This window comes from Chanos chanos, chromosome 2 (genome assembly GCF_902362185.1).
Source record: "Chanos chanos chromosome 2, fChaCha1.1, whole genome shotgun sequence".
Classification (NCBI taxonomy): domain Eukaryota; kingdom Metazoa; phylum Chordata; class Actinopteri; order Gonorynchiformes; family Chanidae; genus Chanos; species Chanos chanos.
This window is the reverse complement of record NC_044496.1, coordinates 54,431,205-54,444,135: the sequence shown is the minus strand read 5'-3', so window position 1 is coordinate 54,444,135 and position 12,931 is coordinate 54,431,205. Positions and strand designations below refer to the sequence as shown.

Sequence of the window (12,931 nt, the reverse complement as noted above, 5' to 3'; positions counted from 1 at the left end):
TCTCTCTCTCTCTCTCTCTCTCTCTCACTCTCTCTCTCTCTCTCTCACTCTCTCTCACTCTCTCACTCTCTCACTCTCTCTCTCTCTCGCTCTCTCTCTCTCTCTCACTCTCTCTCTCACTCTCCCTCTCTCTCTCTCTCTCTTTCCCTGTCTCTCTCTCTCTCCCCCTCTCTGTCTCTCACTCTCTTTCCCTCTCTCTCTCTCTCTCTCTCTCTTTCCCTGTCCCCCCCCCTTCTCTGTCTCTTTCTCTCACCTTTCTGCTTATTTTTAAGTCTTTTCTAAAATTACGATTCACTGTCATGTCTCATACTATGACTGCAAATGTTCAAATGCTGCTGTCATACTGATAAATATCACTGCTATCACTGACACTGGGGAATGGTTTTTATGAGCTTGGTCCAGCACTTTTTATGTCGTACCCCCTTGACTGGCCTTTTGTTCTAACTCTGACCCATAGCCGTGGAAACAGGTCATAAAGAACACATACCTTATGACCTGACAACAGTACACACGACCACACACAATGACAACTGTTTTCTTTCCACATTTTCTCCTGTCTTTCTCTCACTTAAACATAATTGCACGTGTGTGTGCGTGTGTGTGTATATATGTGTGTGTGTATATACACATACATACGTTAAAAGAAATTCTGTAACATGTGCCCGTGTTTCTCTCAGTCATGCTCAGCTGGGCGTAGAGCTGACAGTCTGCCGCGGTGGTCAGAACTCTCACGCTGCGCTGTGTTCTCCAACGCCGCTGAACCACGACAAACCTCGAACTCAGCAGCTGAATCTGTCTTTCATGTCTATAGCTTTGAGGTGTGTAGCATTTACATACTGTCAGACTTATGTTGTACGTAACGCGACATCTGAAACATACAAACGCTTTGCCAACATTCTGCGCGGACATGCTGTAGTAGCGGTGTGTTCTTTTCCCCTCTCACCCTTTCCTGTGCGGAGATCTCTGGACTGCAGTGACGTTCTATTAAAGTGAATGAGGTGTTCTGTCAGGAGCCTCACCATTGAGAGTAAAGTTCTTGTAATGCGGATACTAGAATCAGGGCATCATATGCATTTTTTTTGTTGCCTTTTTCTTTTCTTTTCTAACACTGAAACTTTTTAGTAAGCACTTCATTTAAAGCACACCAGGTGCAGGATGGATTGGATTGGACTGGACTGGACTGGACTGGGTTGGATTGGATTGGATAGGTTTAGATTGGATTGGATCGACCAGGGAAGTTGAAGGTAATGAGCTGGAATCTTAACATACAATGCACTCTGCCATGCTTCCTTGACTCCACTGAATACTCTAGTCAGCAGCGCTCAGCCATATAAATGTAGAATACGTCCAGCGTCAGTAATTATAAAAATATATAAACACAGTGATGAGGAGAGAGGAACGGTGTATGTGGGTACAGTAAAGCAGTGTTCTCTCTCTTATGATGTCACACAAATAATTTAGTGTGTGTATGTGTGTGTGAGAGAGAGAGAGAGAGGGAGAGAGGAGAGACAGAGAAAGAGAGAAAGGGAGGAGAGACAGAGAGAGAGACGGACAGAGAGAGAAAGACAGAAACAGAGAGTTTTACTTTAAATGCCACCTGCCTCTCCCTAGTCGGTCTTTTATGCATGCACAGGACTGCTTCAACAACCAACTTTTTTTAAATGGTCAGATCCTCACTATCTGTTAAATACAGTTCTTAACATCTTCATTCAGAGAAGACCACAACAAAATATGCCCGGCGCTTTAACAAACGCAGAATCTTGAAACCACAACACGGATCAATCACAAAAGTCGAATCATTTTGCTCAACTAAGTTTTCTAAATGGAAAACTAATTGCTGCAAAATGGTGACATTTAACCAGTTGTGAAATAGTTGCTGGAAAAGAGTTTGGAAAGTTTTGCAATACCTTTATGAAACAGGAGAACGTGGAGCTGATGAGTGACCACAGTGTAGTGATTGTGTAATGGGCTGCCTAAAGAAATACATAATTGTCTGCACGTCAAATCTTCTACTACTGTTACTACGACCACTACTACTACTGCTGCTGCTGCTACTAAAAAGTCATTGTGCTTAGGCTGTATGCTGTGTAAGCTGTTGAGTAATCTGATTGGTTGTCCTTACCCCCTTTGGCTTGTGTGTGATACTAGCAGAGTTCTGTAGCCGTGGAAGTTTGAGGGAGACTAATGGTGCGAGTGTGACGTGTGCAGCCTTTCATGAAGCCTGGGAGAGAGTCTGCAGAAAAAAAAAAAAAAGAAAAGAAAAAAAAAACGGTCTTCACTGTGTCTCCTTTCTTGCTCTCTCTCTCTCTCTCTCTCTCTCTCTCTGACTCAGCTTACAGTATTTCAACATTCCTTCATCCTAAAACCAACCACATTCTCCAAGTCTGATGTCCAAATCAACAGTTGTCACACACTCAAGGACAAATAAAATACAGCTACTCACAGAATATTGCTTCTACTGAACTATTTCTTCTCTCTCTCTCTCTCTCTCTCTCACACACACACACACACACACAATACTCTCTCTCTCTCTTAGCATACTCACAGGCCGGTCTTTGTCTGTTTTCTGAAATGCTTTTCTTTCTTGCTCTGTCCTTGGATTCCTCTTTCACTCTTCCTCTCTGACTTTTTCTCTTCCGGTTTTTCTATCTGGTTTTTTGGTCTTGCTTCTGTGCTGGAATAGCCCTTCTGCTCTTCCTTGTCTTGCCTCCTCTGCCCTCAGAGAGTGAGTAGGGAGAGGAACAGCTGGTGTATGAATGTATGCAGGGGAGGGAAAGAAGGAAGAGAAGCGGAGAGTGGAGAGGGACAGCCCATTCCCACCCCCCGCTGCAGCCCCCTGCACAGCCATCCTCCACCCACCCCGATCCCCCCCCCACCCCACCCCACCCCCCCCCCCCCCCCCCCCCCCCCCGACCCCCCAGGATGAAAATTCCTGGTCTGTGGCCCAAATTCCAAAAATCCAAATCTGTCCAAATTCACAGGCGGAAGAACAGAACGCATGTATTCACACACTAAACACACATCTAGTTCACAACCACCCCCCCCCCCCCCCCGTTCCCCTTCCCCTTGACACACACACCAGCCCCCGCATGGCTGTGCAGAAGCGCACCTGGTTTCATTTAAACTCACCCCTCATGGCTCACTACACCCCCCCCCCCTCAAACACACACACACACACCTCAATTCACCCTCCATCTCTCAAATCTCTTTCATTTCCCTAAATCACATCATTCCGCTCACACTTTTTTCTTTATTCAGACATAAATGGATATTTATAGCTTGGGAGAGGAACGAGAAGATGGAATGTGGATAAAAATTAGAGAGCGACAGGGAGACGGAGAGACAGACAGAGAGAGACGGGAACATAGAGAAGAAGGGAGGGGGGGGCAGGGCACACACGTCTGTTTGGAAAAGTTGCTTACTTTTTTTTTTTTTTTTTTGGTCTGTCTAAATATTTAAACCGGAGTTCTTCACTGGATGCTATAAAGAATGAAATGTTTAGATAAGATGTGGTGGAAAAAGTGACTGACATAATGATTACCTTTTCCATTTGTGAAGCCCTAACACAGAGCACAATCTTATTGTTATTTTTGTTGTTATTGTTTTTTGTTTGTTTGTTTTTTAAGGGAATCTTTTTCTGGGACTTCCAAACGACGAAAAAGTCCAGTAAAAACAAATCACGACAAAGAAAGTAGTAATCCGAATAAGTAAAACTGACTGAACAGATCAGGCAAGTCAGACAAAACTGTGCAAAATATCAAAATGAATCTTTCACAGGTATGACTCTTACCCGCGTATACCACATTTAGCATGGACAGCATATACCAGGTGCCACATTGTCTTCCTTCAAAAATCTGCTCTCCAGTGGAGTTATAGGAGGATGTCAGCTGTCATTATATGGTGCTGTACCTGTCAGAACACACACATACACATACACCCCCCCCCCCACACACACACATACGTCCTAACAAATTGTGCCCTCCTGCTGCCCACCACCCCCCTCCCTCTAGGGGCCACACACACAAAAAGCCTCACATACACCCTTCCCAAATCAGTGTCTCCTTCAAATTGACTATAAACTCAAATCTCTACTCCAAGTCCACTGAAAACCATTCAATTCCATCTGCTCATGTTTAGTCCTAAGATCCCTTAATACACAGGGCTGCGTACGGCCGGTTTGTGCAGTCAAATGTCCACAAGCTGTCAGATTTACATAGCTGTGAATAACATGATCCTGTGTTGATCAAAAAAGGAAAAAAAAAACAAAACATGGAAACATCTCTCTGAATTACTTACAGACACTTTTTGCAGTTTTTACTCTGTGATGAGTGAGATGTTTATTACAATTTGTGTTGACACTCAGGTGTTGCTTTCTCACTCTGCAAGTAATTTATACCACACAACATGAAAATTATTGTAGCCGTAGATTTGCAAAAACCGAATCATATGGTTACATCAAACTATTTACAGAAATGGGAATGAAAAGAAAAACACCCCGAGTCGATTTACTATAAGTCATGATGAGTTTATTTACAATTGACAATGAACTGAAAGACTGACGGAGGCTACGGCATGAGAGGTGGAACTGAGGACAAGGAGGGGGGGGGAGAAGATGGACAGCTGGTCAAGGGAGAAAATTTGGAGGAGGATTAACGAAGGAAAACGATAAACAGGGGAATTAAACGGAGATGCAGCCAGACCCCACGGTCAAGGCGAAGCAGTTGCAATAAACAGACAGAAAGAGAAGGCCATGAGGACAGAAATGAGTTAAAAAGGCAAAGTAATGTTGTCTGTTCCTTCATTCATTCATTCATTCATTCATGATACATTCTGAGGATGCAGTTCTTGATTACTCCCATGTACCTGTTCCACACCGTCTGATGCCTGAGAGAGAGAGAGAGAGAGAGAGAGAGAGAGGGAACAATACAGAAAAAGACATAGAGAAAGAGAGAGAACAGTGTTCTATTAGTCACAAAGAGCAATTTATTTGTATAACAGATTGTGCAAGATGTTTTACTCTGACACTCAACATTACTGTGTGAGGCTGGTTTGGTGCGTGGTTCTTATTTTTTATAGTTGGAGATGAATGTATCTTTGTTGAGCGTATCTGAGTGAGTCTGCGATGTAGGGTTGTGTAAACAGTAAACCGCATTCCACACCAGTTTAACCATATAAATGTCAGAGCACGGAACAAGGTCACTTTACAGAGAACAAATTACATGTACCACACTGCCCCCTATGGGCAAAACTAATTCATTTCATCACAGGCAAACAAACGCATAGAACCTAGAATCCACAGAGGGGCATATAGCTCACGCTTGCTGTTGGGAATCAACCTAATTCTGATATAACTGCCATGACAAACAATCTCTAAAGCAGATCCACGCATACACAGAGAGATCATAGATGAACTAACTTGAAAGTATCCAGTATGTGTGCTGAGTTGGCGTAGTGGGTGAGGAAGAGAGCTACGTCCACCACCGTCCATCTGTCAGATCGACATGGCTCAATAAACTGGAAGGGAGAGAGGGAGGGAGGGAGGGAGGTAGACATGGAGAGAGGTCCAGTGTCTATTTGGGTAAGGATTCCGCATGAAAGTACACAGAGCCTTACCAAAGTCTGTGGTGCAGACAGTGAGGCATACCTTCTCCACAAGGTCTATGAAGAAATCCCGGACATCTTTTGTATTGGTTAGCTTGGCGGCAATATTGACAAGGCCTCTGGACAAATTCTGTGTGAGTGAAAGAAATGACGTTTAGAACCTTTTAAAAAAAAAAAAAAACAACACCGTTTTCTAAATGATTTATTTTTATCATTTCCCATTTTTATTATTATTATTACTGTAATTATTTCTAATAAGATCCAACTGTTTGAACTTGACTGGGCAGGGTGAAGGGCAAATGTCCACCGGGGCACACCTTGAAATTGGCTTCCATCTCGTTGAAGACTTTCGTTTTTCCTCGGAGAGCGGTGCAGACCAGGCTGAGGAATGCGATGGGGTGAGAAGAGGAATGGGTAAAGGAGAAAGAGAGGAGGTTAAACATTGTCTCAGCGGTGCGTTAAGTCTTTAAAGGAGACATGCGGTTCCCTCTCTTTCCTCAGGGGTGCCTCTTTTTCTAACTCATACAGCAGTGACCCACTCACTACCGTAATTCGATGTTCAAACCTCTCACCTCTTGTGTTGATCTAGTAGATCTTTATCTGTGATTAAAATTTTTAGATCTTTCAAATCTTGAAGGAATTCTTTGTCGAGATCCACATCCATGTCATCTACCAAGTTATCTGGGGGGGCAGGGGGGGGGGGGGGGTTAAAGAGGAGGGGAGAGAGAGTGAGACACAGAGAGAGATACAACAAGGAACAAGAATCTAATGGGGGTTTTTTTCATGAGTTTCATGAGAAGAATTAAAGAAAAATAGGAAAATGTTTACAGGCCTTAATACATCTTTTTGCGCTAAATTATTACAGATGTAGTGGCTTTGTTCTAGTACAAATATAGCACCTATAACCAAAAAAAAAAAACCAAAAAACAAAAAATAAGTCAATGTGTCCTTTAAGATGACTATAGAAAACATTTGTTTTTCTCTGGATCTCGTGTGAACCAGACTTTGCTGAATGAAAACAGCTCTATAGTTGTAGGCAGTAGGCAGATGTTTGTTTATTGTAATTCTCTTACCTACAGCTCCGACAGTCCAGTTATCAATGAGCTGACCAGCGCAGTAGGCAAAGTCCTGGAAAGTGAGATACTGTAGTTTCTTCTTTCCTGTCTCAAATCGATTATTGGCAAAGAACACTATGGCAGCGTAATCCCTAAACAGATGACAGAAAAGAGGAAACAATTAGATTGTACCAATAAACAGAGGAAGACAATGCGAAGGAAGAAAAATATTACATTTGGAGACAGCAGCTAATCAGCTAATGTCACTATTCCATCTTCATAAAGAGCAACCAGAGAAGAAGAACAGCTCCCACTGACTAAGCAGAATTTCCCTCTCTCTCTCTCTCTCTCCCTCCCTCTTAATAGCTGCAATAACATGTCTGCTTCTCGGAAGATCAGGTAGATTACTGTCCTCCGAGTTTGAAGTTGGTTACGATGATGAACACAAGTTCTGGACCAGGCATTTCGTATTTTGTCCCTCACCTGGCCAGCTGGTCGGAGAGCAGGAAGTGTTGGCGTATATTTTCCATCAGGGGACCCTTCAGCTCCTCCACAACTTTGAAAACTCTCTTAAAGTTATCAAACTGCACAGAAAAGAATTGCGAACACAATAAGGTTGAATCATTTTCATCAAGCTAATTTTCCGTGCGCAGAGCCACAACACCGTAAACGCCGACCGCACATTAAGCTTCAGTAAAATGCAAATGATGCTGTTCGCTTTTGAGGGGGAGATTGCTCGCTGTAACAAATCCGCAGCTATTCCTTCGGCGGGCTGTTACGCACCTGTCGCCTGCAGCTCTTCAGTGTAATCCCTGTTTTTGCGCTAACATCATCCAGGTCTTTCTTGGTTCCTTTAGACAGCTTTTTGCCCAAGACCTCCCGAATAAAGGCATCGTCAAACGCATAATATCTGTAGGACGCACACACACACAAAAAAAACGGCAAGTTGTTACTGAATCAGGGGCATGTGGTCCCTGTTTCTCAGGGTCAGGACTCTGCTCTCTCATACATAATAATGATAACTATTAAGAGGTGCAATGAAAAACATGTCGAGCACAAAGCATGTGGGGACAGGACACACCTTTCAATGAGCATTGCTTGGCGGTCTGGCGGTATCTGAAAGAGAAGCTGATTGGCTAGTTTGGCCGGGTTGTGCAAGAGCCGCTCACACATCTGGAAGGTTCTGAATTGATCCATGGTGTCGCTCAGCAGGACCTCCGCGTTGGCCTCACACTCTTCCATCACACCTCCTTCTATTCGCACTTTCACGGCATCATTCACTATTAGAACAAAAAAAAAAACAACAACAACAAAACAGTCTTGTTACAACAGACTCTTACTGGGCTGTGGATATTGTGAGGCTGAAAAATTATTCCAATAGTTGCATTTGAATTTTTTTGTTTCTTTGTTTGCTTCCTCTAGCTGTAACATCATTCCACGCCATCCACGTTAGTTTCACTGTTTATGTAGTTAAGTCAGCAGAAGTTTACTGAATGAGAACTAACCTGTGTACCCATTGAGAACTAACTGAGAACTAACCTGTGTACCCATTGAGCCATAACTGATAAACCTCCTTGTCCATGATGGTTGTGTTCCCCACAAATACATCAAGCTCTACAGACATCTTGATGCCAGCAGTGCTTGTGTCTGAATAAGAGGGGGAAAAAAACGTTGAAATACATAAAATTGTTCCTTGTGCATTACACATAAGTAACGTGCTTATCTGATTATAACGGTCCAAGCACTCACCTTTCAAAATATTAATTTACACTAAACTGCTAATTCTTCCAAAAGCTGTGTTTGTGCACGTATAAGTTTTTTACCACCATATTAACTAACGACGTGTTGCCATTTGTCAGAGTACGGAGTGCTAACGCTAGCTAATTTAGCTACTCTGCAGACTGTCGGGACATAACAAGCAGAGAATAACAGATCAGTTACGTACGTTCCCTGTTCTGCGAGCTACCAAACTGCTATCGTATATCAAAGTAATAACCAAAACGCGACAGAAACGTTTTTTAGTGATGCATAAAGATAATCTGTCAGTATAGGATGTACAGCTACAACACGACCCACGATTTCCGGGTTTGAGAAAACGTCACTTTCACGTGACTGTCCATGTGATTATAAAGTTCATATGAGCCAAGCTTAAACATCAACACGATTGACGTGATCTTGTGTCAAAATGTCAGTACAGATAAATGCCAGGCCTATTATCAAGTTCTCATAAGGATAGGGAACAATTAGTAGTCGATTTTGAGAGTACATGTGCACGTACACGACGTTCACAGGAAAGAGTTCTTGTCGCACAAATACAAGCAATCTCGGCGTTTTGTACATTTCAGCAAACGTCACCCTACCATGTGGTGATTAAGGATCCGCGACTCTGTGCTCCTCTCCAGTGCAATAAGAGAACCAAATAGTCAAACAAACAAGATAATCACACAATATGTTTTTATTTTGGAATATTGTCATATACAATCAACTGGTCTGTACATGTAAAATATGTAGTTCAACGACGTTTTTCATGCTGTCCAATAAAATAAAATTTCTCTCTCGAAGGTAAGTTCAAAGAATTTAGAAGAATTTAGTTCCAACCACATTCCAACCAAGTCCAACCAAATCATACTTAATTTATCCAAGGTCTTGCACAGAAGAATCAGATGGATTAGACCATGCTCTGTCATCAATACCACAAGAGTGTGTGGTTACAGGAGGGCACTGTCCACAACGTTTGTGAAAAATTCCCTAGTGTAAGATAAGTATTACTGTCAGTGCAACATGATGTATTAGTGAAGCATTTATAAATTATGAAGACTGTCATTACTATTCTCTAGGTTTTTTTTTGGGGGGGGGGGGGGGGGGGTGTTTGTTGCTGTTTGTTGTTTTGTTTGTTTGTTTTTAACTCACTCATAGTATGAATTGGATTTTTGTATGGCACTGGTCAATGCTGAAGCTTGCCCCATTTTTAGAAGACTTCACTAACTTTATGCATCAGTCAACAGAAAATCCATTCAATGGCTGATGGCTCTTCAGGAAATTTAAAAAGGTCGTATAAAAGCAAACTGATCCATAATTTGAAAAATATACCTCCAGATTACCATCAACTTTAAAAGTACTTTCAACTGATTTTGTTCCAATTCACGATCATCATTTAAGCTATAAAAATAATGTAGAGGGGAAAACATGTAAGTGGTAAGTGCTTAGAGCTTATAAATAGAAGCATTCTGAATACTACCAAGTTTATACCAGACATGACATTTTAAGTCTTACATAACATAAAAAAAGTCAGAAATCGTAAAATGCTGTGTCCTCAGCTCACCCATAAACCCCCTCAGTGAGACTGGCTCACGTCCTTGAACTAATCTTAAGCAGGGTGTACAAGTAAGCCTTGATTTCAATTTGTGCAAGCTTGTCTTTCTTAACTCATCACAGGAAAAGAGGAATGTCTTCCACAGATGGTCAATGTGCATGTGTGTGTGTGTGTGTAAGTGGCCGCGCACGCCCATGTGTATGAAGTTTTAGTTTTGCTGTGTTAATGTAGTATATTAAACCTCTGCTGCTGGCACTGTGACTGTTTCAGTCTAATAGTCTCTAAAACACTCTCATTTTAAATTGTGCAAGAACATTCCCTCTCTTGTTTCCCCCAGAGCAGATTAATTTAAATAAATCCCCCCCAAAATCCCTCATTTCAGCCTCTCCACCATCTCAGACTCTCTGTCTACGTTCTCTGTAATATTACAACAGTAAAAACTGGCACAGTTAAGTATCTTTTTGTTTGGTACTCTGTATTCAAAAGGCCAGAGCTCACGCTCCTGTTCGTTCAGCCTCGCAGTGCACTGTTTCCACTCCCGCTCTTGCAGCCCTCCTCCGACCCCTGGTTAACACCCTACATTGTTATGGCCTAATGGTGACAATAGTGCGGGAGCACGGAGCGGAAGGATGTGGTCGAATACCATGGCTTAAACGACAGAAAAGCCTTTTGTCACACTTTCCGTTAGTGTGTGTGTGTGTGTGTGTGCACGCGGGTTGCTGGCTTTTCGGCTGGATGGACGACAGGGGAGGGGGGGGGGGGGGGCTCACAGAGGGGAGGTCAAATGGGGATGTTTCACAAATAAGCATCAAGCCTTTAAACTCCAGACAAATAAGTATTTCATTTGACTGAAATATTCAACATGCAGTTGCGCTATGTGCGAAATTACGCAAATTCTTTTTTAATTAAACTGATGCAGCTAAGCGATTTTCACTGAGTGATGTCACATTTCCATGTGATACTGTAAGCTACTGATACGGTAAGGGAAAACCAGAGAGAACAGGGGGAGGAAGAGAGAGGGGGAGGAGAGCCAGGAAAAAAAGGGGAGAACATCACCGCCTTCACGACCACCATCGCAAGTAGGCTAGTTGAACTGTAACACGTTCCTTGAGAATAGCCTTGCTAAATGTAAAGTTGCGATTCAAATGTCCTTGAAATTTCACCGGGCCTAGACGAATTTTCAATCATTTTATTCTCAGCGAAGTAACTGCAGCCGAAGCTTGCGACCACTAGCCTGTCCTACATTTATCTCACTGTATTATTTATTTATATTTTTGTGTTTACAACGCCTGTTCGTCGAAACCATGATGGATGTACGTGTTTTCTGGACAAAAATGGTGGAATAAAGACACCTCTCGACAGAGCACAGTCATGAGCACTGGGGCGGCAGAAAACGGATGCGATTATTGGAAGCGAGAGTAAAACGACAGCAGCGGACATTGTGATCCTTCTCAACAGAAAAAAAAGCACAAGTGGATGAGTGATGCACAACAGTGATCATTTAATACCTCTTTACCGCTGGCTGCTTTACACAAAATCGCTTGGCAACGACTAGCCTTTAAGAAGGATAGAAACAACGTATCTCTTCAGTGCTGGTCACCATGCAAAGCGCATTCTCAGGTTATTTTCCTACTGTATTACATATCGACTAAAGACAAGAAAGGGAAAATGCACCCATGCTTCATGAAGGCCTGGAAGCGCAGAGAGTCGTGAGGGACCCACAGATAAATTGAGTATCCCTGTCGTTACTGGCTGTAAACTGTTAAATGATGCAAGCACGACCAGCCTCTCCTCAATATGCAACTTGTAAAGCTCTGAGCTTATAACTGCAACGGGTGGTATTTGAATAAAGAGTTTGTAGCCTATTTTGAAGACAGCCGACGCACCAACAATTTCATCATTAGAATGGGGAGCGATAGTGAGATTCTCAGCCGTGAGTTGTCGAAGATGTCTGATGAGGATTTACTCGCTTGTTCCAAGGAAGAACTGGTGAGTCGTCTTCGTAAAGAAGAATCAGAAAAGATGTCAGCCCTGATACAACGCGGGCGACTCATTAAAGAAGTAAACAAGCAATTGCAGGGACATCTACTTGAGATCAGGGAGCTGAAAGTAATCAACCAGCGGCTTCAAGAGGAAAATCAAGAACTGCGTGATTTATGCTGTTTTCTTGACGACGACCGATTGAAGGTGAAGAAACTTGCTCGAGAATGGCAACTATTCGGTCATCACGCCGCCAAAGTGATGCGCGAGGATTTGGGTGGATATCTGAAGAAGCTTGCTGATTTGGAGCGTATGCAAGACGGTTTGGTAAAGGAGAATTTAGATCTGAAAGAACTCTGTTTGGTGCTTGAGGAGGAATGTGTCAGCAGAAGCGATTCTAGCCCTGGAGGGTCAACTGAGCTCAATCTGCCTTGTATGGTGGCCCGGGACCTTGGTGATGGAAGCTCGAGCACTGGAAGCGTGGGGAGCCCGGATCAGCTCCATCTGGTGTGCTCGCCTGACGACTGACCCAAGATTGGAGTCATCACTCACCTGCACTCTCATAAAGGAGACACAGAGCGATTTGATCAGTGTCTACAGACTTAAGAGAACTAAAAGGTTTACATTTCTTGCTGTTTTATCACTTAGCTCTAGATTAGTCCAGACTTTTTATGAAGTAGTTCTACCTTTTCAATATGGACAATATTGGCTACACATGCCACTAGTACCTTGAGCCCTTTTCAGTGTTGGTTGCTCTCTTTCCTTTATGGATGGACTTGGAACCCAGGAAAGTCTTTGCCGGGAAAAGAAGGAATGCTTCAAGCTTTATGGACACTTTTATTAGAGACATTCAGGTCTTTGATAATCAATTGTGTTTATTTTTTATTTTGTTGGTCTTAGCTCTCTGGGAAGTTTTGCCACTCTTTTAAATGTATATAAGAATGAGAATGGATCGCACAGGAAATTGGATGATGTCAAATAA

At 42.7% G+C, this 12,931-nt stretch overlaps 3 protein-coding genes across 4 annotated transcripts in view; 1 reads left to right on the top strand and 2 right to left on the bottom strand.

Moving 5' to 3' along the window:
• efemp2a (EGF containing fibulin extracellular matrix protein 2a) overlaps positions 1 to 2,586 on the bottom strand; it is an 11,569-nt gene extending 8,983 nt beyond the window's left edge. The window contains exons 1-2 of one of the 2 annotated variants that reach the window (XM_030765658.1): positions 2,546 to 2,586; positions 2,123 to 2,233 (exon numbers count right to left, since the gene is read on the bottom strand). The gene's annotated coding sequence lies outside the window, so the exon portion shown is untranslated. The remainder of the gene's footprint in view (positions 1 to 2,122; positions 2,234 to 2,545) is intronic. The other variant, XM_030765660.1, reaches the window with a different exon arrangement.
• A 1,957-nt stretch (positions 2,587 to 4,543) lies between these two features.
• On the bottom strand, positions 4,544 to 8,474 carry fibpa (fibroblast growth factor (acidic) intracellular binding protein a). The gene is made up of 11 exons (XM_030766379.1): positions 8,406 to 8,474; positions 8,196 to 8,303; positions 7,738 to 7,936; positions 7,440 to 7,566; positions 7,140 to 7,240; positions 6,675 to 6,808; positions 6,174 to 6,282; positions 5,919 to 5,982; positions 5,645 to 5,731; positions 5,417 to 5,514; positions 4,544 to 4,884 (listed from the first exon to the last, which is right to left on the bottom strand). Exons 2-11 carry the CDS (start codon positions 8,278 to 8,280, stop codon positions 4,815 to 4,817), a joined length of 1,074 nt encoding a protein of 357 aa, XP_030622239.1. The 5' UTR covers positions 8,281 to 8,303; positions 8,406 to 8,474; the 3' UTR covers positions 4,544 to 4,814.
• Positions 8,475 to 11,683: 3,209 nt separating this feature from the next.
• On the top strand, positions 11,684 to 12,682 carry ccdc85b (coiled-coil domain containing 85B). Its single transcript, XM_030766809.1, has one exon. The coding sequence runs from the start codon at positions 11,875 to 11,877 to the stop codon at positions 12,475 to 12,477; it is 603 nt and encodes a 200-aa protein (XP_030622669.1). The 5' UTR covers positions 11,684 to 11,874; the 3' UTR covers positions 12,478 to 12,682.
• Positions 12,683 to 12,931: the final 249 nt, after the last annotated feature.